The sequence below is a fragment of the Lemur catta genome, chromosome 6 (assembly GCF_020740605.2).
Source record: "Lemur catta isolate mLemCat1 chromosome 6, mLemCat1.pri, whole genome shotgun sequence".
Taxonomy (NCBI): Eukaryota; Metazoa; Chordata; class Mammalia; order Primates; family Lemuridae; genus Lemur; species Lemur catta.
The window spans coordinates 59,936,905-59,961,263 of record NC_059133.1 but is presented as its reverse complement, the minus strand read 5'-3'; the positions used below and the strand labels follow the sequence as shown (position 1 = coordinate 59,961,263).

General features: G+C 41.7%; 1 protein-coding gene across 6 annotated transcripts in view; it reads left to right on the top strand.

Moving 5' to 3' along the window:
• PCED1B (PC-esterase domain containing 1B) overlaps positions 1-24,359 on the top strand; it is a 242,515-nt gene that overhangs the window by 128,314 nt on the left and 89,842 nt on the right. For 4 of the 6 annotated variants that reach the window (XM_045555115.1, XM_045555118.1, XM_045555117.1 and 1 more), the window contains one exon: positions 778-2,433. The exons of the other annotated variants lie outside the window; for them this stretch is intronic. In XM_045555115.1, coding sequence (XP_045411071.1) covers positions 826-2,160 — 1,335 coding nt within the window. In that variant the 5' untranslated portion in view covers positions 778-825 and the 3' untranslated portion in view covers positions 2,161-2,433. Of the gene's footprint in view, positions 1-777; positions 2,434-24,359 lie in introns of those variants that run through there. 6 annotated transcript variants of the gene reach the window in all.

The following is a 24,359-nucleotide window of genomic DNA, read 5'->3' as shown; positions in this document are numbered from 1 at the left end:
TGATTTTTTCCAGTCCTACTGATAAGAAATAGCGACTTCCTTGTTAAAGAAACCTGTTTTTATAAGGTTTTTTGCCCTAACACATGTACTCTTCCTTTGTGTTACCTGTTGCATTTCATTTAATTCTTTTTAACTTATAAAAAGCAATACAAGACTATAAAAGATATTTACAAAAATAAGGGGGGAGGGAGGTCATCCACAACCCTATTATTCTATGAAAAACTGTGTTTTTACATATTTCCCTTCAATGTTATCCATGCATATCTATTTTATGTAGTTTCAGTGATGGGGCACACAATATGGGATGTAACTTCTTCAACTTAACATTACATCAAAAACATTTTCCATGTTCTTGCTTACTTGCCGTTCTCGTTATTTAACAGCTGCATAGTTTGCCTAACCATCTCCAGTTAGATATGTGGGGCTGCCTCCAGGCTCTCTGCTGACGGGTGACCTCCGGCACCGGCCAGTGTGGGTGGGGTTGGCTCCTCCCCACCAGGTGAAACCTAAGCCTCCCTGAGGAGCCGCTGGCGGTTTAGAGGTCAAGCTCCAGGCCAAAACTGTCGCTGAGCAAGGAGGGCTTCTGTCTCCTGGCTCCCTTCCTGCCCCCTCACCCCACTCCCAGGTCCGGGCTTGGTGGAGCTGTCATGCAGGCACTGTGGGTCCACTCCCTCGGGGCGGAGGCCCCAGCTCCATCCTCTTCCCCAGTTGCCTTCCCCCACTGGGCGCCCCGCCCAGGGGTGAGTCCCTCCCAGCCTCTCTCTCCTTCTGTCCTAGCAATCCGCAGACCCACCCTGTGCAGAGCAAGCGGCTAGGCCATGCGCCATGGGAGACATGGTCTACCTAAAGTCCTCTGAGGTACAGCAGCTGCTCCACAACAAGTTCGTGGTCATCCTGGGGGACTCCGTGCAGAGGTCCGTGTACAAGGACCTGGTGCTCCTGCTGCAGAAGGATTGCCTGCTCACCCCCGGCCAGCTCAAGGCAAAAGGGGAGCTGAGTTTTGAACAGGATACGCTGCGGGAGGGAGGCCAGCTGGGCCAGATGCACAATGGCACCAGCTACCGCGAGGTCCGTGAGTTCCGCTCCGGCCACCATCTGGCGCGTTTCTACTTCCTCACGCGCGTGTACTCCAAGTATCTCGAGAGCATCTTGGAAGAGCTGCAATCAGGGGAACACGTCCCCGATGTGGTCATCATGAACTCCTGCCTCTGGGACATCTCCAGATATGGTCAGGACTCCTGGAAGAGCTACCTGGAGAACCTGGAGAACCTGTTCCGGCGCATGGGCCAGGTGCTGCCGCAGTCTTGCCTCCTGGTGTGGAGCACGACCATGCCTGTGGGCGAGAAAATCACCGGGGCTTTCCTTCCGCCTGAGCACCAGCCCTTGGCCACCTCCCTGAAAGCCAGTGTGGTCGAAGCCAACTTCCACAGCTCTGTCGAGGCGAAGAAACACAACTTCGATGTGCTCGACTTGCATTTCCACTTCCGGCACGCGCGGGAGCACCTGCAGCCGGACGGGGTGCACTGGAACCAGTACGCGCACCGCCACCTCTCGCAGCTGCTGCTGGCCCACCTGGCTGACGCCTGGGGTGTGGAGCTGCCCGACCGCCCGCCCGCGGGCAAGTGGGTCAAGCAGGCTCTGAAGAAACAGCCTGGTCCGAGAGTTGAAGCTCAGCCCCAGGCCAGCAGAGATCGCTTGGCCTCACGGTCGTCCCCGCTCTTGTCTACTCCCGGAAGACGCCCCCTGCTCCCCTGCCCGCCCCAGCGCCTGCCCCTGCCCCTACGCCTGCCCCTACCCCCGCCCCCGCCCCTGCCCCTGCTCCCACAGCCTCCTCCCATCCCCCTTCCCCAGGGGATGCCCCACTTCCCGCACTGTCCCCAAGATGCCTATTTTTCCTCCGACCATACTTTCCAGTCGGATCAGTTCTGTTTCCATTCCGATGTCCCCTCACCTGCACAAACAGGATTTTCCTCTGAAACCGACTTTATGTTTGATCCCCGACCACCTATGCCCTCCTTCCTCCCACCGTGTTACAGGCAGCCAGCCCCTGTGGTCCATAGAGGTTTTCAGCGGTGTCTTCCCCCTGGTCCCTATATGCCCTGGGGACAGCGGCCTAGACCTTCAAAGAGAAGGGGCCCCAGCCCACGCAGGCCTCAGTAGACTGACCTAGGCCTTTTTCTTCCTCGTGGACATGGACTGGACAGAGCGTCTGCTGCTCCCTTTCTGTTGGCTGGCCCAAACAGACTGACCTTGTGAACTTAAGCCTTTAGTCCATGTTTGGGCAACCGCTTGTTCGTTGCTGTTACCAAGGAAGTCAGGGAAGAGCAGTGTGACCTGTTCTTACTGGCTGTAGCCTCTTCCCCACTTCCTGTGGGTGACCCGATTTTCTTTGCCTTTTTGTAAAAATAAAATTTAAATAAAGAAGTTGTTTCACAAAAGCAGTTTGTGTGTGCCTATGTTTAATGGATGCCTTCATTTCCATTAAACAATTAGCCCCATAAGAGCATGAACAATATCTGCTGCATGAATAGTTATGGCGTCTACTTGATAAACTATTCAAAATAGTTTGTGTAAAAGAATTCTCCTGAGGCATTCCATAAAATGGATCCGATTCCTTACAAATAAGCCTAAGAACTTTAACTTTCCATAATCATACTTTGTCAGAGATTCTCAAAGAATCATTGAATGTTTGAGCTGGGAAAACTAAAGACATAACATTTAACCAACATTTACAAACAAGGAAACTGAGGCTAAGGGAGGTGAATGACTTATTTTAGGTCACACAGAAAATCACTCCTCTAGCCTTTTCTAGTTTATACCAGTTTCCAGGTTATACCAACTTTGAGACCATAGAACTAATTTCTACCACAGCAATATCAAACCAAGAAGAGAAGTCTACCAAGTAGGGTCTTCTTACCATGAAAGCTGTGGCAAAAAAAAAAAAAAACAAACCGTGAGCCCCCATGGCTCCATCATCAGAAGTCTATTGGTTAGAATTATGCATGTAAGCTACTGTGGATGGTATGTTTGTAACTTAATGATTCCTTGAATAGTCCTGATTTTTAGACTTGAGAAAATTAGAGAAAAATAAGCTGTGCTCAATGGCAATGTGAATCACTGTTCGAGAAGAAAACCACGATTTGGAAGGGACCAGACAGTGCAGAAATCTCTTCTGTGTCAACTCTCCACAGGTGGCCACTGCCACGTCATCTCTTAATTTGCAGGAATGTTAGCATCACTAAGACTGCTTAAATGCTAGGCCTTTGTCACACAAAGTGAATTGTTAATACTTAGATAAAATAGTCAAAATTGATATGATTAAATTGTCCAAATACTGGATTTTTCATTGAACTGATGTGACTAGTTTATATGTCCTCAACACCACCATCCTTAAATTTGACAACAAGGGTAAAGGAATTGTTACCAGTTCATGAAATCATGAGAATTGGATGACATTATTAGGGAAGAAATACACAGCAGCTTTTAATCCACTAACACTCATAGGATTCCTGGAGAATAGGGCCTTCATTTTACTTATCTCTGTGTCTCAGATCCTAGCACAACGTCTGCCACTTAATAAGTACTGAATAGTGTTTCTTAATGAATCAATGAGTGAATGAAGAGGTGGCTTATAAATGTGTTCCTGATGAGACTACAATCCAAGTCTATAAACTGACGTTTAATCTTTGTAGTACATCTGAAGAACTATTGCTGAAACAGTATAATGGTGATCTTTGACGACCCTGGAAAAGTGGTGCCTACAAGTCAGAATTTGCCAGAATGCCCCATCAGAATGGGGAGAGGGGACCTCTATGGCCAAGGTAAATGTTCTAATCCCCTGGAGATGAGGGTACCAGGCTGTGAGATTTCATAATATTAGCCATCAGGATGACCCAGATGCCTTCATTCTGGCTTTACATTTCCTAAGCACCACCAAGCAGTGGTTAGCTGCTGAACTGAGTAAGCTGACATATTCAATGTTTATATTTTCATGAATAAACCAATAAACTGGGTGTTCTGGTTTATATCTCTCTTTTGCAGGTTATGTTAGTATGTCTGACTCCTCTTTAATCTGATCATGCCTGATGAACTAAGGAGAATGAGTTCTTAGACGTACATACAGTGCTGAGGACCAGATGAATCTACTATACTGTGCATTCAATTACATCAACCATTCGACAGTTCTATTTCTCTCAGATGGATAGCAGTGCAGGTAGACTCAGACAGGCACAGTCTTTTCCTTCACGGATGTATTAATTTCCTATGGCTGCTGTAAAAAATATCACAAACTTGGTGACTTAACACATTTTTATTCTTATACAGTTCTGGAAGTCAGAAATCCATCACTCCAAAGTAAAACCCTTACTATGTCCTACATTATCAGGCTTCTAGCTGCCCCTGCAAGGTTATCCCCTGGAACTCTCTTTATTGCTCGTCATTCTTTCAACCACACAGGACTTCTTTCTGTTCATACAGCATGTCAGACTCTTTCATAACTTGAGTCTTGCACTTGCTATTTCCTTTGCCTGGAATGTTCTGCATCCCCTGTCTCATAGTTTGAATATCTAACTCTTCATCCTTTCTTCCTCACCTTGCAAGTCTGCTCCGAAGAGGCCCTCCATGACCATTCAATCCGAAAGTACTACGATGATCTGTCATCATACTCCTCGTTGTCTTTGCATTGCTTACCAGTTCTGCAATGGCTTCAGTAGTCACTCCCCTTCTAGAATGAAGGCTCCATGAGTCTTGTTCCACTGTTAAGTTCCCAAGGCCTATTGGCATAGTGCCTGGCAAAGCAGTGTTCAGGTATATTTGCTTCAGTTAAATGTTCAAGAACATAATTAATTCATATGGTATACTCAACTAAGAATTCAATTTATATAAAATTGAGCAGCATTTGATTACTTTTCCCTAGAAAATGTCCACAGATCTCTCCCCTAACTTTACCTAAGTCATGCCGGGTGGCCAGGCCCCTTCTCTCATCCCAATACCCATCCTATCCCCCACCCGCTGGGGGGAAGTGCCTGACAGCACAGTTCAGTGGTGCTTGCATTTAATTTCATACATATCCTGGCTTTTATCTTCCAGCCTACGGCTTTCTTTTTTGCCCATTTTTGCTATTGTAGCCTTGCTCCTTAAATCAGGAAACCTAGCATTGCAATCAAGCTATTGTTTCGTAAAAAAGAACCAAAACTATTCAGCATTTATGAGAGAAATTATTGCTCTCTTGTTAAGATTTAGAATGCAGGGTTCATTTGGCTTATTCTCTAACCTCAAGAAATGACAGCTCTCAAAGCATTTCCTACTTGACTCTTGCCTCAGGTTTTCTGGAAAAAGGAAAAAAAAAGTAAAATTAATGATTAAGTTGACATCATCCAAGCAACATGTGTTTCTCACAACATTCTATAATAATATGTTACAATGAAGGCCAAAATTTTGAAGCTGTAATGATATTTGTCCATATGTACAAAGAAAGCATTTGAACGAACTGAAACTTACAGCCCGCTGTGGGGTCAGCATCTAGCATCAGCTCTTTCTCCAGGGTCAGCCACAGGGTTCTTGGCTCTTGCTGCTGGGAGGCAACATCCACTGTAAATTCTGGAGTCGTACAAAGTGGCAGCTCCATCTCTTGGACAACTTTATGTTCATGAATTCTGCAAAGGTAAGTTGTTTTGAAAACTTAGAATCACTAAGATTCACATGAGAGAAAGCGTTTACCATGGTTTTAAGCTATTGTACGTTTGTTTCTATAAACTCCAAAACAATATTCTCATTGTCATAATTTCAAGGAAGGCCTCTACTGATGAATGCTTAATTTATAGATATATAGATGGTCCCTGGCTTATGATGGCTCAATTTACAATTTTTCAACTTTACCATGGTGGGAAAGCAATACACATTCAGAAAGAAAAAAAAAAAACTTTCCAGTACTTTCTCCTGATGCTGGGCAGCTGCAGTAAATTGCAATTCCCAGTCAGCTTTGATAACCAATACTCTACAAGGCCAGGTGGTTTTGCCCAACTGTAGGCTAATGTAAGTGTTCCGAACACATTTTAGGTAAACTACGCTAAGCTTTGATATTCAATATATTAGGAGAATTAAATGCATTTTCTTTTTCTTTTCTTTTTTTTGGAGACAGTGTCTCACTCTCTTGCCCGGGCAAGTGCTGTGGAGTCAGCCTAGCTCACAGCAACCTCAAACTCCTGGGCTCAAGCAATCCTCCTGCCTCAGCCTCCTGAGTAGCTGGGACTATAGGCATGGATCATCATACCCAGCTAATTTTTTCTACTTTTAGTAGAGACAGGGTCTCACTCTTGCTCAGGCTTATCTCAAACTCCTGAGCTCAAGCGATCCTCCTGCCTCGGCCTCCCAGAGTGCTAGGATTCCAGGCGTGACCCACTGCGCCCAGCCAACATTTTTGATTTATATTTTCAACTTATGATGGGTTTATTGGGATGTAACCCCATCATAAATTGAGAAGCATCTGTAGTTTTTCTCACAAGACTACCTATTTAACCTCAAAGAAACATTTCCTAAAACATGTCCCTTTAGCCCATAATCTTTACTGCATATGCATTCTATAAGCAAGGATGTTTGTAAAAGGATTCATTCTATAATTGCTCCATCTGCAAATTCACAATGACCTTTCATAAATTAGAGGCTCTGAGAAGTTCTGCATGAAATAAACTTTATTAAATGTGTTTAACATAGTATTTCCCAGATGTATTTAACCCAGAACCATTTTTATATGTAGCATCCTTTAAAAACATTTTGGGAAATAATATTCTCGAGAATGCCAAATAAACTAGTTGAGGTAAGTGAAGAGAAAAGGTTTGCAAGTGACATTTTACATTCAAAGCCCTTTTCTAATGTAGCATTGTAATAATCTGTTCCTAAATATCAGGTAATATTTGTTAGGTAAGCCTGGGACACGCATGGGAATGGCTAGTTAGTGGAAGTGCGATGAACTGGACCAGCAATGATTGCCCTCTCCTTCCCCCAAGATGGGAGAGGCACTGGGACAGTCTGTCTTAATAACAAGTTCTGTGGTGTGTCCAGTCCAGCCCAGGTGTTCCATGCCTGGCACAGGGTCACAGACTATCCCAAGATGCATCCCAGTGGAGCATGGTAACTGAGAAGTACACAAGAAAGAATTCTGCAGCTGAGCGCACAGTCATTCCGCAAAAGCACACCCTATTAACACATAACAATGTTAGGAGCAGGAAAGGGCCTGTCTTAGAAGAACAGAAGCCCCCAGCAGAGCTGCAGTGGCGGGGCCAGACACCCTCGATGGAGAAGAGACACAGCCAGCTCGTGTGGTCTGAGGAGGTCAGTCTGAGCGCTGGGCAGGTATGCTGTAATCACAATGTCTCTGACCCGGCTGCTAAGTGGCTTCTTGAGCTTGGCTTTTTATCTTCACTTCTCATGCCCTTGTCTACTTAGCACTGGGCTAATTTTTGGCAAATAGTCTTTGATCTTGTGTTTCCTCGAGATAGTTATGTCACTCCACCAGATCGATCCTCTTCATACCATCCACTCTTCCGTACCTGCACCATGCCCTGAGGCAGTGATTCTCAAACTGCATTTAGTGTGCATCAGAATCTCCTCATGGGTTTGTCAAAACACCATTGCTGTCCCCCCAGCTCCCCAGAGCTTCTGATTCAGTAGGAGCCCTAGAATTTGCATTTCTAGTAAGTTTTCAGATGATGAGGACCACACTTTGAAAGCCACCACTATAAGTTTTTTTTCTTCCAAAGAAACAAAAATATAAAAAGAATCATGTAATCTCACTCATGTAGCTATAACCTAGATTTAATCATTGTGAGCATTTTGTTGTTTTTTCTTTATCTTTTTTCTGAAGTATTTTAAAGTAAATTACTTCACAATAGTTCATCTCTAAAATTTCATATGTGGGAAATAAGGACATTTTCCTACATAACCTCAAGATTAGTATCACATCTAACAAAATTGACATAACTTGGTGTTGTAATCTGATACTCAGTCCCCAAAATGTTTTTCACTGCTATTCAAACTGGGATCTAGGGGCATGGTGGCAAGCGTGTAATCCCAGCTACTCAGGAGGCTGAGGCAGGAGGATCCCTTGAGCCCGAGAGTTCGAGGCTGCAGTGAGTGAGCTCTGATCACACATCTGCACTCCAGCCTGGGTGGCAGAGCAAGACCTTTTCTCTATTTAAAAAAAAAATTCAAACTGGGATCCATTGAAGAATCACACATTGCATTGACTGTTATGTCTCTTGAATCGTTTGTTTGTTTGTTTTTGAGACAGGATCTCACTCTGTCGCCTGGGCTAGAGTGCAGTGCTATCATCATAGCTCACTGTGACCTCAAACTTCTGGGCTCAAGCAATCCTCCTATCTCAGCCTCCCAATAGCTGACACTACAGTCGTGTGCCACCATGCCTGGCTAATATTTCTATTTTTTTGTAGAAATGGGGTCTTGCTCTTGCTCAGGCTGGTCTCAAACTTCTGGCTTCAATCAATCCTCCCGCCTCAGCCTCCCAAAGTGTTAGGATTACAGGCATGAACCACCTCACCCTGCCTTGAATCTTTTTAATCCAGAAAAAAACCCAACACGCAATGCCTTTTTTCCCCCAAAACATTGACTTGTTAAAAAGACTTGTCCTGTCGAATAGTCCACTTTCTGAGTTTGTCTACTAATTTCTTCATGGTGTCATTTAACTTTTACTTTATCCCCTGTATTTTCTGTAAAGTTAATGTTAGATCCAAAGGCTTGATTAGATCCAAGGGAAACACTTTTGCTAGAAGACTTCATAGGTGAGGCAGTGCACTTCATATTGTACCACAACAGGAGGCGTGTAAGCTGGTTTTCCCAACATTGGATGCTAACGTTGATCACCAAGTAAAAGGGGAGATAGCCAGAAGCCTCCAGTTTCAAGTTGTTTGCACACTTGCAAAGATAAGTGTCTCATGCTGTACCATATAAATGTTGCAATTCCTTATCAATCTTTTACTTAACGTTTTCAGCACCAATTGATGATTCTTGCTTGCAACAGTGATTTTATTAGGAGTGGAAAAACGATTAATTTCTCATTTTTCCATTCCTTATACATTTCTTAGCTGGCATTATTTTGTAAAGAAGAGACATTTTTCATCAGCCAAGGGTATTTGGTTACCCTGAGATACACTGCCTGCAGAAAATCCTGGCTACCATGAGGTATAACAGTGGGTGTAACTGACTCTATCCTTAGATTCCCTTTCCCAGTCAGCTAGGGGCCTACTGACAAGAACCCATGAAAGGGGAAAAAGACATGACACTCATCATCTGAAATATGGTTTTGCATAGAAGCCAGGTCTTTGAAACAACCCAAGAGCCCTGATATGAACACAGGAAAATCAGCTCAGAGCTGGACTGCCAGCAAAGATATAGACCAGGTAGAGATGAACCTGCAGATAGACGATAACTGGTCTTGGTTTTGAGGATGGAAAGGAGCATAAGGCTGGGAATTGGTTGTGACTTTTGAAGGAGTTAAGGATGTTCTACTCCAAAACATACCAATTTGGTATATTGATTTTTTCAAGCTGAAAGTACTTGAGCAACTGTAGTTATAGAAAGTGCTACCTGACCTCTTCTTTCCTACATGTAGCAAGCCATAACAATTTCTTTAAAGTAGGATGCAGGAAAATAACTCTTATCAACAGAGACTGAGAACTGCTGCTGCAATGGACTTGCACAAATAAATCTACTGCAGAAACTCTCATCTTCCACTAGCTTTAGATTTTCCCCCATCTGTCTCCTAGTGACTCCCCTAGAACTTACTACGCCTAGCCAGATCCCTTTCTTTGCCCTGTCATTCCTTCTCAAATTTATCATTTTTTTTTTTATTTTGAAATAGTAGGAAAGTTTTCTGCTTTGACCATTTCTTTGGGTTTTTACTTTCTTGTGAGGGTCTCCAAGTACATGGAAAATTAATAAACTTGTGTGCTTATCTTCTGTTAATCTGTCTCAGGTCAGTTTGATTCCTAGACCCAGCAAAAGACCCCACTTAAGAACTAAGATGAGAGAAATGATCTATAACCTCCCCTACACTTTATAAAACTAGTCCATTGGGCCAGCTAGTAATGGACATTAAAAGTGGAAAAAACTCTTTTGCATATGAACTCATCTTCATTTTGAGATTGTATCTTTCCTAATCAACCAATAAATAAATATTTACACATCAAAGTGAGGGTATTTATGTATCTGTGTGAGTTGGCAAATGATATACTGGTGTCTTATTTGTTTATGCAAATACATATTTGTTAACTCAATAAAAAGTATTTATTTTATGAGCTACTACATTAAATTTTCATGTCTAGAGATAAAATTTAGATAAGAGAGCCTTATTATATAAGCATATTCAAGAAAATTGCTACTGGAGTGTATTAATTTAAAAATGCTGGGCAAGTGCAGTGGCTCACACTTGTAATCCTAGCACTCTGGGAGGCCGAGGTGGGAGGATTGCTTGAGGTCAGGAGTTTGAGACCAGCCTCAGCAAGAGTGAGACCCCGTCTCTACTGTAGAAAAAATTAACCAGGCATGGTGGCACACACCTGTAGTCCCAACTAGTGTAGAGGCTGAGGCAGGAGGATTGATTGAGCCCAGGAGCTGAAGTTGCTGTGAGTTAGGCTGACGCCATGGCACTCTAGCCTGGGCAACAGAGCAAGAATCTGTCTCAAAAAACAAAAACAAACAAACAAACAAAAAAACAATAGAAATTAATTAAAAATAAATAAATAAAATAAAAATAAAAATGCTTTGCTAAGTAATTCCTTGATATCAGATTCTCAAACTTCTCCACTAAAATACCTCTAATGGTGGAGGAGCTTGAATCTATATATTCAGGAGATCTGCCTGCACCAGCCTACCCCAAGGATTAAATTTATTTCAAGACTCATATTAAAATATTAACTAAAATTCTGTGCTCACTGCATATGGTACCATTTGTTTTATAAAATATAGTCATCATAATGCCCTTCACAACATTGAATAAAATCAGTGTGACAAAAATGCAGTGGGTTCAGTGAGTAACTCAGAGTGAGAGAAATAAATAAATAAAATTTAAAAAAAAGAACAAAAAATGCAGTGGGATTTCTCATTCTAATCCATAAAGTAGGGGATGGTGGCATCTATTTTATATTGGACACAAGTAATATTTTTAAAGCCTTAGAACATAGTACTATAAAAATACTTGTTAAATAAAATTAAAGATTGTCCCAAGCTCATCTTATTGTTTAAGCTATCACCATGTAATTGCCTCCCAGGGTATTAGTAACCTAGTTTGAGTATGATTTTAATATTTAGGGACATAATTATGGTTAAAATAGGAGAAAAGGGAGACTATGATTATTTGTGCTAAGTTAGAAAAGAGATGGAAAAATGCAAGGAAATGGCATGAAGCCCCCCCGGGTTGTTGGCAGAGGGCAGCTGTTTAACAGATTCGGAGCACAAGCCCCAGGCCCTGTGCCAGGCAGTGAGGACTGTGGAAACTGCAGGCAGTTGTTGAGACCATAGGGTGCGGAGTTTCTTAGGCCATTTCCATCAGAATCACCTGAGGTGTCTGTTAAAAATGCAGAGCATGTGCCCCTTTCCCACACCAATGCACACAGTCAGAATCACAGGGGTAGGCCCAAGAATCAAGATTTTAGACAAACTCCCAATTCTTTATGTGACTAGAATGTGAAAACCATTGTGAGGGATAGTGTTCCGTATTAATGTTCTTTTTCCTTTTCCCCTTACAAAAATAAATTTTTAACATATTTTGAAAACACATAACCTGTTCACCACATCAGAATAGCCTAGAATTTTTGGCTGGAAGAAAATTTAGCAGCCATCCAATGCAGTAATTCATAACTCTGGCAGTGCATTGTAATAACCTAGCTAGTTAAAAATAAGTAAATGACAACACCAGCGCACAGGCCCCTCTCCCAAATAATTAAATCGGAAATCCTGCAGGCAAAAACCTGGAATACAAGGGTGTATATAAAAGCTCTCCAAATATTTATAATATAAAGACAGGGCTAGAATCACTAATCCAGTCCAACCCCCTCATTTTGCAGATAAGGAAACTGAGGACTCAGAAATTAAATAACTTGTCTAAGATGGTAGAGCTCTCTTCAAATAGGTAATTGTGTGAGGTAGACTGGTTATGCACTAGGTCAGTGCTGTTCAAAATGAAGGTAATGACACATTAGCAAATTGTGAAAATAATTTATGCATTCTAATTTTTTTAAAAAATGAAATGGAACAGAATAAAAAATATGAGAGTACAAATCAAGTAGTAATAATTTTATTCCATGCTGTGTGTGTGTGTGTGTGTGTGTGTGTGTGTTATGTGACTAGATGTAAACTAATTATTATTATTATGGGTGGTTGTGAAAAAAATTGAAAAGTCCAGCTCTGGAGTTTCCTTGAAATTCTAATATCTAAGGTTAGAAGGTGATGTCTGCACACAGGAGTGATGCAGCTGCCCCTTCTGTCTGGTGAGTAGCCCACAGAGAGGGTATGGATGGCACGGAGGGTAAGCACGTGGGCTTGGGGATGCACATACCTTGGGGAAAATTGAGTCTATGCCCTTTATTGGTGATGGGAGCTTGTGCAAGAACCTTAAATCTTTATGGCTCAGATATCCAAACTTTAAAATGAAAATCATAATACCCACCTCACAGGATCATTACTTTTAAATGGCATAATAGCTGCAAAGCACTTAGCATAATGTCTGGCACTTAGTAAACAGTCAATAAATACAAACAGTTACAAATGTATCCATGATCTATCATTTCCTGACTCAAAGAGGAAAAGAACTAAAAATGGACCAGGATTAGAACAGTCTTTGGAAGGATGTGTATTCTTGGGTCTAATGTTTATTTTAGAAAGACAAAAGCTAAAAAAAAAAAAAAATAGCTAAAATAATTGCTTTAACAGGCAACATATTTATAAGAACAGTTTTCTATTTTCACAGAACCATAAACTATGGTGCCACCCTCAAGATACCTGCTTATCTTGGAGCCAAAACATTTCATTAAAAAAAAGAAAAAAAGAATGGCCTTGTATTGCAGATGTAGAAGTCAAGTGTGCCCTCAGCTATTTGGATGTTTAGTTTCTTTCTAGAAAGAAAGATGTTCAACATCCGCATGAAAAAAAAGTGTTTCACATTCATTTTTGGTGCCTGGATCCCAAATGAAATGAAAACCTAGGCTGTTGGCCTAAGAACTTCTTACTGTTATTCATATACCTCAATGAGCATGGGTTGGGATTAGGGTTAGGGTTAGAGTTAGAGCTCTCTTACGCAGATCTTGTGCATGTCCAGAGTATTTCTAGTACAGCTCCCCAGTTTTAATAGGGAATTCCTCAATCAAGAAATAAACTCCTCCATACTCATCTGTTGTTCCATTTCAGTTTTGTGAATGAACAAATGCTCAAGCTGTTCCTAAATAATGATGTACCTGGGATGCTTAACATTTGTGTGCCAGCTGGTGAAAAACCTTAGTTTTCTTTTTCTTTTTTTCATCTTATACCTTCCTGTGAAGGCATATGGTTGCTCTAGAATGTCATTTGCATATATGCATATACTTATACACACATAGACATATACACATGTACACATACATATAATATATATATACACATATACACACATATAAAGGACTATGATTAGATGTTAAGTTTATAGGATATAAATATATTAGGCTCAGCACTGCAGATTTAGAGATGAATCAAACACTAGCCTTGCTGTCAAGGAGCTTAAAATCCGATAGAGAAGGTCTGACACATGCACAGATAACTCTAATCCAGGACAAAATGCAGTAAATGCATAGAGAGAGAGACAGCTACAGCACTACGGGGCGTTCAAAGAAGGGAGAGCCTGAGTGCCCCCAACAGGCACAGGAACAATGGAGCCAGTGGTAGAGGAAGCATCTGAGGCGTGTCCTGAAAGATGGGTAGGGTTCGCCTCTGCTGACATGACGTGGTATGACATCCTAACGAGGGAAAGCACGAACAAGATTGCAGAGGGGTTAGGGAGTCATGTCCAGGGCCCACTGAAGAGGTTACTGTGGCCAGAGCAAAGGTCCCATGAAGGGGAGCAGAGGTCAAAAAGTTTGGGGAAAGAGGTTAAGTATCAGTTTTCTTGAACTGATACTTGTGTAGTTTAAGACAACACAAATTTATCATCTTATAGTTCTGAGGTTAGAAGTCCAAAATGGGTCTCACTGAGCTAAACTCAAGGTGTCAGCAAGGCTGGGTTCCTCTCTGGAAGCTCTAAAGGAGAACACGTCTTCTTGCTTTTTCCAGCTAGAAGCTGCCCACATTCCTCTGCTTGTAGCCCCATTTCACCTTCAAAGCCAGCAATGGCCAGTGGGGTCTTTCTCACATGTCACATCTTCTGCCTCCTGTTTCCACATTTAAGGACACTTGATTACATTGGGTCCACTGGATGATCCAGGATAATCTCCCCATCTCATGGTCACCTGACTAGCAACCCTAATTCCACCTGCACCCTTTATTTCTCTTTTTCCATGAAACAACATATTCATAGGTTCCAGGGATCAGGACATGGACATCCTTGGGGAGGCTTTATCCTGCCTATCACAGGTTGGAACCAAAAATAGAAGCCCCTGAAGGTCAGGATGGTTATCCACATTCTTCATGATGCGGGGGCGGGGGGCGGAGGCAATGTCTGTTTCAGTTTCAGATTAAGGACTGTTTCAGTTCAAATATTTTCTTGCTTTTAGCTGGAATAATAGCAATACAGTGTAATAACGCAGGTTGTCTCCTACTGATTGGACGTTCTGGTTGGCAGTCATAGATGACTTTGATTAATAAAAAATGGGGAAATAGATTAAATATAGATTAAATATTGATAAATGCAGTTTGGTGTGTTCAGCTTTTAAAAACACAGGGCCTTTGGGGAGGGGAAATCATGAAAGAAGTTTACAGTATTAAAAAGACTGAGAACCACTGCCTCAAAAAAAATATGACCTCTGATTTTTCCAGTTGGTCCTGCTTGTATATATGGCATTTTTCTCTATTGTTGATAGATCTCTAGGGTTGGAGGATGAAACGTTTGGAAAAGATTAAAAAAAACAACTAATTTGTCAAACGTATTTCATCTTCCAATTTATTTATGGTTTGATCAATAATTCATCCCTTAGCATCTGTCTCTTAAACAGTATCTTGTCTGTTGTCTTTATAAATGGCAAATTGTGATATTGGGAAAACAATATACCTTCTTTTTAAAGTACACAGTGTCTCAACTGAAATGCCCAAATTTATAGCATGTGGATATCAAAAACAAATGACCTAAAGCTGTGAAACAGGAAGATGAAAGAAACATCTGATAAGGCAGGAAAGTACAAACAAGATAACAGAAAATCCATCTGGAGGTAGGCATTGAGCTGTTCAGAAGGCCTTTATTTATTGGCTTAGCCAGTTTGAAGATTCTCTCTTTAAAATAGCATTTAAATTAAAATGTTCTACTATGAACTATTAGAGCAGAAGTTTACACAGCTGTTAATCCCACTGAATGCAGATACCTTTCCATCATAGGTGTTTATGTGGAATATATTTTTGTCAAATTCCTCGTACTTACTGGTCTGTTTCGAATAAAGAAATGGTGAAAAAGAAGAACAAACTAGTTACATGGAGAGAAAAATCTAGGCAGAGAAAGAGTGTCTGCTGGGCACACAGACTGGCCAGCGCCTCACCTAACACTTCTTGAGCACTTGTGTTGTGTCAGGTGTAGGGCAGAACCAACAGTCCTCACAGCCACCCCATGAGCTAGGTACTACTATTAGTCTTATTTCTTTTTTAAAATTTTTAACTTTTATAGATTTAGGGGGTACGAGTGCATATTTGTTACATGGATATATTGCATAGTGGTGAAGTCTGGGCTTTTAGTGTACCCATCATCTGAATAGTGTACACTGTATCCAATAGGTAATTTTTTAATGTATTTACTATACTTTTATTGTTTTTTATTTTTATTTCAGCATATTACAGGAGTACAAATGTTTAGGTTACGTATATTGCCTTTGCCCCACCTGAATCAGAGCTTCAAGCATGTCCATTCCCCAGATGGTGCGCACCACACACGTTAGGTGTGAATATACCCATCCCCTCCTCCCCACTCCCACTCGCCCCACACCCGATGAGTGTTATTACTGTATGTGCATGTAAGTGTTGATCAGTTAATACCAGTTTGATGGTGAGTACACGTGGTGCTTGTTTTTCCATTCTTGGGATACTTCACTTAGTAGAATGGGCTCCAGCTCTATCTAGGATAATACATGAGGTGCCATATCACCATTGTTTTTTGTGGCTCAGTAGAACTCCATGGTATACATATACCACATTTTATTAATCCACTCATGTACTGATGAGCACTTGGGCTGTCTCCACATCTTTGCAATTGTGAATTGTGCTGCTATAAACATTCAAGTGCAGATGTCTTTTTTTTATAGAATGTCTTTTTTTCCTTTGGGTAGATGCCCAGTAATGGAATTGCTGCATCAAATGGTAGTTCTACTTGTAGCTCTTTGAGGTATCTGCATATTACTTTATTAGTCTTATTTCTGATGGAGAAACTGAGGCTTAGAGAGGTTAATTCACTTGCCAAAGCTCAAGCTATCAGTGAGTTATGGAGTCGTGAGTCAATCCACAGGCTGTCTATTCAAAACACAAGCACACTCATTTCATTCTCCTGCTTTGTAAACATTATTTCTTTAAACCTCACAATTTTGTGGTTCCCCTCCTTAGCTGCACATTAGAATCCCCTGGGGTCCTTTTACAAAATACCGTTGCCTAGAATCCACTCAAGACTACATGAAAACAACATCAACAACAACACTAAAGTCAGCCAACACTTATATGTGCCAAGCACTTCTCTAACAGATATATATAAAGTCTCACTTAATCCTTAAGACAAGTCTTGGATGAAGATACCATTAAGCATCCCTAATTTAAAAACGTGGAAAGATGAGGCTCAAAAATGTTAAAAGCCAAGCTCATATGATTCAAAAGATGTGATTTAAACAAAAAATGAACAAACAAAGGCCTAGCTGAAAGTTGCATGGCCAGTAACTGGCAGAGCTGAGGTTCTCATCCCGGGCAGTCTGGCCAGAGTCTGTACTCAGAAAACAATGCTCAGTCAAGCAAATAAAACAACGACTACAACTAAAACCATGACTAGTAACCTCCGGATGCAGGAGAACCAGCCCACTTTTTAAAAACTGGCAAATAAAAAGGAAGAATCAAGCATTTATCTGGCCTTTATGTGAATAAACTGTACCTCGGTGTAACTAGTAGATGAGAAGAATCTGTCTTTGAGGAGAATTTCAGTTAATAAATAAATGATAGAAGATCATTTTGCAACCATCAATGAAATAATGAATCTAGGCTGTAATCATCAGTAGATGTAAACTTCTCAAAAAAAGATGTCCAGACTTCACATTCATCCTAATGGAAGTACTTGTTCCCTCGTAACAAAGTGCTCTTTCTAGGAAAATCAAATCTCTTCAAGCTTCTAGAATCAAATACCCTTTTCAGATAAAATAAGAAACTAGAGGAACATGTTACATGACACCTTTACGTGCGGATGCAATCAGCAAAATCCAGACTGGGGAACTCAATGGACAGAACACTTCATTTTCTTCATACATAAATAGAATGAAAGAGAGAGAGAGAGAAGTTACAGATTAGAAGACTCATATAAACCTATTGCAAACATATGTGTGCCTCATATTTGAAATCTGATTTGATCAAACTCCTATAAAGAGTTTGGAGAACTTTTTACATTGCCTGCGTATTTGATGTCATTAAAATCATTTAATTTCTTTCTGGTGTAGAAAATTATATAGTAGTTATGTCTTTAAAAAGAGTCTGTACTGTTTATAGATATACACTGAAATATTTATCAGTGAAATGGAAAATATACATAGCAATAATTACTATTTTAGTCAGTATTTAAATATGTGCATTTGAAACAGACCTAATTTGACTTCTGCTCTATTTGGCACTTCTTGTGTTTCCTCAACCACTTAATTGAGATTGAAACCACAACATCTTCATTCGATAAAATAGCCTGTTTTAATGAGCGCTTTTTTTTTTAAATTAATGGTAGGGATAACAGATGGTATGACACTGAAAACAAACCCAAATCCTTTTCTTTAGCCCTCTGACCAAGAGAGCTACTCAGAGATAATCACCAAATTCATACAAACTTCTGGAGAGTTATCATCACTGCTCAGGCCTTCTTGCCTTTTTCTTTTGTCGGCTTTTCTATCACATTCCCCCAAAGGGCTGTTCTGAATCTTACCGACGTTTTTTTCAACCCCTCTAAAGACACAAAACACACAGGGCAAAGTCAATCCAAAGTCCCTCATTTACTCTTTTCGAAAAGTCCCTGTGACATTGTGTTCATTTTTTCATCCCCTTATTCATTCACTCACTCAACAAATGTTTATTGAACACAGTTTGTGCCAGGACTAGATTGGGTGCTAAGGATATGGCAGTGAACAGACAACAGCCCCCTCCTTGTGGGTGCTCACAGACCCTCCGAACATGTCTTGATATTTTGAGATCGTCTCCATCCCTTCACCCATTTCTCCTCTCTCTTCCTTTCAAAGGCTAACAGCTTCCACAGTTAAAATTGATTGGCATTCTAATCAGATCTACCAGTTAGTAGTTTTACGACCGGTCAGGTGAAAACTCCCTCTCAGCCTGTCCCCTAATCTGCAAAATAAGAATAATAACACCTAAGGCATAGTGCTCTGGGAAGATGAGAGATAAATGGAGCACAAAGCTGAGTCAAGCACCCTGCATTTGGTAGACACTTGATAAATGGTAGTTGTCATTATCATTATGACACCATCAATTCTTCCCACTCTCACACATAGCTTTAATTTTTCTTTCCCAGTTGTTCTTTCTCCTCTTGACACCACATACCCCTGCCCAGAAGATCATGGAGCCACACAGGAACCTCTCTCTCTCCCCAGCTCCCAGGTAACCCCCACTTACACTGAAGAAAGGTGTTCCCTTTCCTAACCATCATCAGAATCACACCTTTTCTCATCCCTACTTCTCCCTTGAATATGCGTTTCTGTGCCTGTCATTCGAAAGATGAGATATGGATGGCCAGTGCATACACACAGGACCCTTGGGGGCCCAAGGACCTCAGAGGAAGAAATCCTACCTTAATTGGCTCTCACTGCACTCAGCTGTCACACTTAGCCCTTTGAGGCGATGTTGACAATAATGATCTACATATAAAATATAAGGCTTTTAGCTTTCAAGCAAGTGTTTCCAACTGTCCTTTTATGTTCCACTCATGCTTTCCCAAGAGATCCATAGAACTGCTCTTACTAATCCCCTGGAGAAATTTGAGTCCCTGGGAGGTTAGACAACTTGCCCAAGAGCAGGGGAGATGGTAGTGGCAGAAAGAGTCACTCCATTCTTTCTAGAGTCCATTGATCAAAAGAGAATTTCTCTTTCCTAATCATATCACATAACAAGGAATTTGTTGCCCATAGAGAAGAGTCTGGAGGGAGAAATGAGGTAAAATAAGAGGATAAAGAGATTAAAGAGGATAGAAGAAAAAGTAGCATTTGAGAAATAAGAGGAAAAGGGCTACATGAGCATTTTTTTAGACAAATGGTCTTTAGACTGCTGCACCAGCCTTGGCTGTCTTCTCTGTGAGAGCATTATGATCTGCCTAGAGACTCTTTAAGATGCTATTCATTCATCATTGGTTGCCCCCCTACTGGATGCCAGGCACTGGTGCTGGGTACAAGGATATAATAAGGAAGGGAGTGTCCAAAAGCTGAATTATTCCCTATCATTGGAATTTCATTGTAAATGCAAGAAGTCTTAAGTTAACCTGCAGTGATTCTGTGTAGAATTATTACAAACAACCTTATTTTATCACCAATTCCAGCACGGTAGGAGCCAAAGTACATCCTCTGCAGCAGAGTCCTAATCTATTTTTCATTTGGGTTATTGCTTGTCCCAGAATCCTGGTCTCCAAATGGAATTCAAATAGAACTGTGAAGAAATACGTTCTTTTGCAAGTCATTCTTGTCTAACTTCATTCCAAGAGCTCAAGTTTTCTCCACTACGTTCGTGGGAATTGATCAAAAGAATGGAGAATGGAGAAACAGCGCAGATGGTGTCTAGAAACCAGGACTCCTCACTGTGGGCTCAATTTTTAAAATATATGTTGACATAAGGTAATGGCTGAGACTCAGATGCTTCTGGAGAGTGCATGCTTTGGGGAGTCACCCTCCCCTGCCATGTATATTGAACCCCTGGTCCACAAGGCTGCTGAGGAGCTCCTAGGAAAAAACTTGAACCATGTGCACCCGAGGGGACTAGACATAGATACATGTGTTAAAGCATGCCAGGTGGTCCCAAAGCAGACAGGTTATAGGGAGAATGATGGGGATGACTGAGGAAGAATTCTGTATGAGGGAGGAAGGTCCTGCCTTGGGAACTAGGGGTGGTGGTGATTCTAGGAGTCACAAGGAAATTCATACTGGAAGTCAACCCTATAAATGCTCCAAGTACAGCAGGCCTCTACTTCCAACAGCAACATCATGCGGTGGGGCTTCAACCTCACTAATAGACATTAATTTTGGCAATAGCAGCTGGGCATTAGGAAGAATATTCTAGCTCAATGACACCACTGTTGTGCCGTTAGGCAGAAACCGTGCAGTTGGGAAGTGAGCAATAACCAGGGCTGACCCGTGGACACCTGTGAGTCTCGGAAATTGCTGAGCAGGAAAACACCATCTACTCAGCTAAGCCCAGATGCCACTACCTTTAGACCTTTCTCTGTTATCCTAACATCTAAAAAAAACCCATAAATCCAGTTCCAAAAAGCACTGATGAATGATGTTAAAGCTTTTGAAGGGGGTACCCTCAATAAATTGCACTCCTCTTCCCCACCTAAGTTGTGAACAAGTTGAGGAAATAAAACAAAGGAAGAGCAAATGGGGATCACCTTTGTTACTGGTGGAGGCCAGGCTGGAGACTAGTTTTTAGGTCTGGTGGTCCAGTGGGCTAAAATTAGACAGACGTGCCCAAATGCAGGCATTTGCTAGACAGGAGCAGGCCCGCCCAGGCAAGACATACAATACAGAGAAAGACATTGTGCTTTCTTGGAATGCTCACCTCAAAAAGGAAGTAGCAGAGCTGAACCAACAGGCCCAGGGATTCTTCCAAAATTGCAATCAGATTACTCATTCCAGAGCTCCAGGGGTGAGATGAGCAAAGGAGCAAAGAGGGACAAGATCTGTGTTAGGGAAATCTCTTATTACAGAAACCAGGAGAGGAACAAAGGTGCCTCTCCTCTGTATTCATCAGGGTTCTACCAGGCAAACAAAATCCATACCATGGTTATTAAATAGAGGGTATTGAACACATGGAATTTTAGTTATAAAGGTGTTAGAGAAGCTTAAAGAGTAACCAAGGTAGGTGAGGTATCACAAAGATTAGCAAGTGGAATGCCACTCCCTATCATCATGGCTGGAGGGACCAAAAAAAGAGCTGGGGGCACCTTGGTAGACACTAGCATCCTAAGGGGCCTTTTCAGGCAAGACCTGGAACCACAGAGGAGTTGCAGCTGCTGCCAGATATGTCTCCCAAGGCAGAGAGAAAGGGCAAGAAACACCTTGGCTTCTCCTTTTCTCCCAACCTCCAGTCTTCACCAATTCCTCTCACGGGCGCACTGAAGCCCGAGCAAGTGGTCAAGAGAGCCTGGGTATCATAGCAGGCAAACAGTAAGTACGACAGTACGACTCAGAGCAGAGACAGGGAGAGGATCTGGAGCAAATGGGCAAATAGCTAGCATAACCTTTAACAAAGGCAGAGTTTTATTGCAATTTTGTGGATAGATTAAAGAGAAATTTGTATCACACATCACACACCCAGCCCTTTCTAAATGTCTCTTCATCATTTCTTGGAATTTCTTTCCTGTAGCAGCTGCCATTTCTTGCTCCATCTTTCCTCTCCACCTCGACTCTGTTCCTGGCTCCCTCTTGCTCCCCTAACTCTCTGAATCCCCTCAGCAAAAGCCTTGTCCAAAAGCCTAGGGGACTTCATTTTGCTCCCTCTTCACCTTCTCTGTCAATGATGACTCTCTTTGAGACTCCTGGGCGACTGCTCAGAGCTTTGAGATTAAGTAAATTGTATTCATGTGACCAACTTGGTACTTGCAGCTTAATCAAGCCCGAGTCAAGTTACCCAAATAAGAGTAGAGTATGCACCTACTCAAAATAACAGTGTCAACAGGAGCTCTTGTGCTTCTCTTTTCTCTTTCAAACTTTAGCAACTGACCAGTTAGTTACCTTGGTTAATGCCTAAGACAAAAATGCAGCCTCTCCATCCCCCACCTGGCTTGCATATGTGTTTGTTTTGCTTTTAACAGAACTGAAAGGACTTCTTTCTGTTTCATTTTCTTGTAACCACAGAATTTAAATATCTGTTGTTTAGCTTGTGGGTTGACTAAAAAGGATGAAAATCAAAGAGGGTGATACTATTTCAAAGTAGATGAGCAAAATAAAAGATTACAATCTTCCAATTTAGAATAAAGCTTGGAAGATAGTAGGGATTTAAAAGCTGTGTGCTGATTCATAGAAAAACATTAAGACACAGATAGGTTACGTGATTTACTCAAGGCCATACCACAACTTATGCAATGACTTCGTTATCTGCACTGCTAAAGAACAACACAGATATTTACATGGTTAACATTATTGTTGATAGTAGTAGGGCCAGAATTAGAATCTGGATTTTCTGACCCCAATCCATGTCTGCTGGCTCTGTTAGACTGTCCAACATGAAGGAAATGCAGCATAGTTGTTAGAAGTTTCAGCTGTGTGGTCATATAGGCATGGGTTCTAATCCCAGCTCTGCCACCTACTAGCTACATGACTTTGGACCAGCTCCTTAACATCTCTTAGTTAAATTTCTGCATCTAAAAAGTGAGTAAGAGTAGTGCCTTCCTCACTAAGAAGGATGAGGTTTCAATGAGATGTGTGTTGTTGGGGAGGAAAAACTTTTCCTCTACCCTCTTAAGTTCAGTACCTGGTAGCCTGCAAACTAAACTAACAAAAGACAGATTAACAAGAGAAAAGGCATACATTTTTTTTTCTTTTTAAAAAATATTTTATTTATTTATTTGTACAAATATATGGGGTACATATGAAATTTTGTTATAGGTATGTAATGCATAGTGATCAAATCAGGTATTTAGTGTGTCTCTCACCCAAGTACAATACATTTTTGTTAATTATAGTCACCTATTCTGCTATCAAACATTGAATGTATTTCTCACATCTGACTGTATGCATGTACCCTTTAATCCACTTTTCTTCATCACCTCCCCCACCCTCCTCTTACCCTTCCCAGTGTCTGTTCTCTATCCTTCCTCTCTCTAGCTCCATGTGATGAAATTCTTTAGCTCCCACACATAAGTGAGAACATGCAATAGTTGTCTTTTTGTGCCTGGCTTATTTCACTTAGGATAATGACTTCCAGTTACAATTTTTATTAATATTTACATATGCAGGAGTTCACAGAAAAGGAGTAAACTCAAAGAAGTGGTTAAACTCCAGGGATGAGTCACTCTTCCCTTCCTGTCACAGAGAGAGGGAGACATTTGTGCCCTGCTTTTAGGTAGATGAGGGGAGAGGAGAGACCTCTCCTGCATCTGTTGATGCTCAGTTGCCTTTGGTTCAAAATAATCCTTCTGCTAAAGTGGCATGTTTTGGGATGGCATATTCTGATCCCCTTCAATGTCCAGTGCCTGAGCACTAGGTCTGGTCACAGTGAGTGCTAAATAATCACCTATTATTGGAGTAGACTATCCCCCACTCCCCACTGTTGTCCTACTGGAGTCCAGACACAGCAGGATGGCATAGAGAGGGGATGGGGCATTTTTTTCTTTCCTCCAGTTTTCCTGCCTGGGCTTTCCTACAAATGAAATTATCTACATTTAAATCACATCTTATCCACCCTGAATGCTCATTTGAGTCTGTCCTCTCGTCTGCAATGCTCTGCCTTGATCCTGGTTCAGGTTTGTCTGGCCCAGACATTCCTCTTTCCAGCTCCTGTCCACTCTCCTGGGTCATATGCTAGAGGAAATGCAGAGTCCTTCATGGGCTGCCTTCAGGGTAAAGTTCAAGTGCAAAGCCCAGCACCATCTGCTCTGCACCTAATCCCCTCCCCCCTTGACTCACCGCTCCCCTCACCCTTTCCCCAACCCTATCAAAGTAACTGCCACCACTGACTCAGGGTGCCCTCTCCTGCCTTAGGTCTCTAAACAGGGGGCATCACTGCACGAAGTT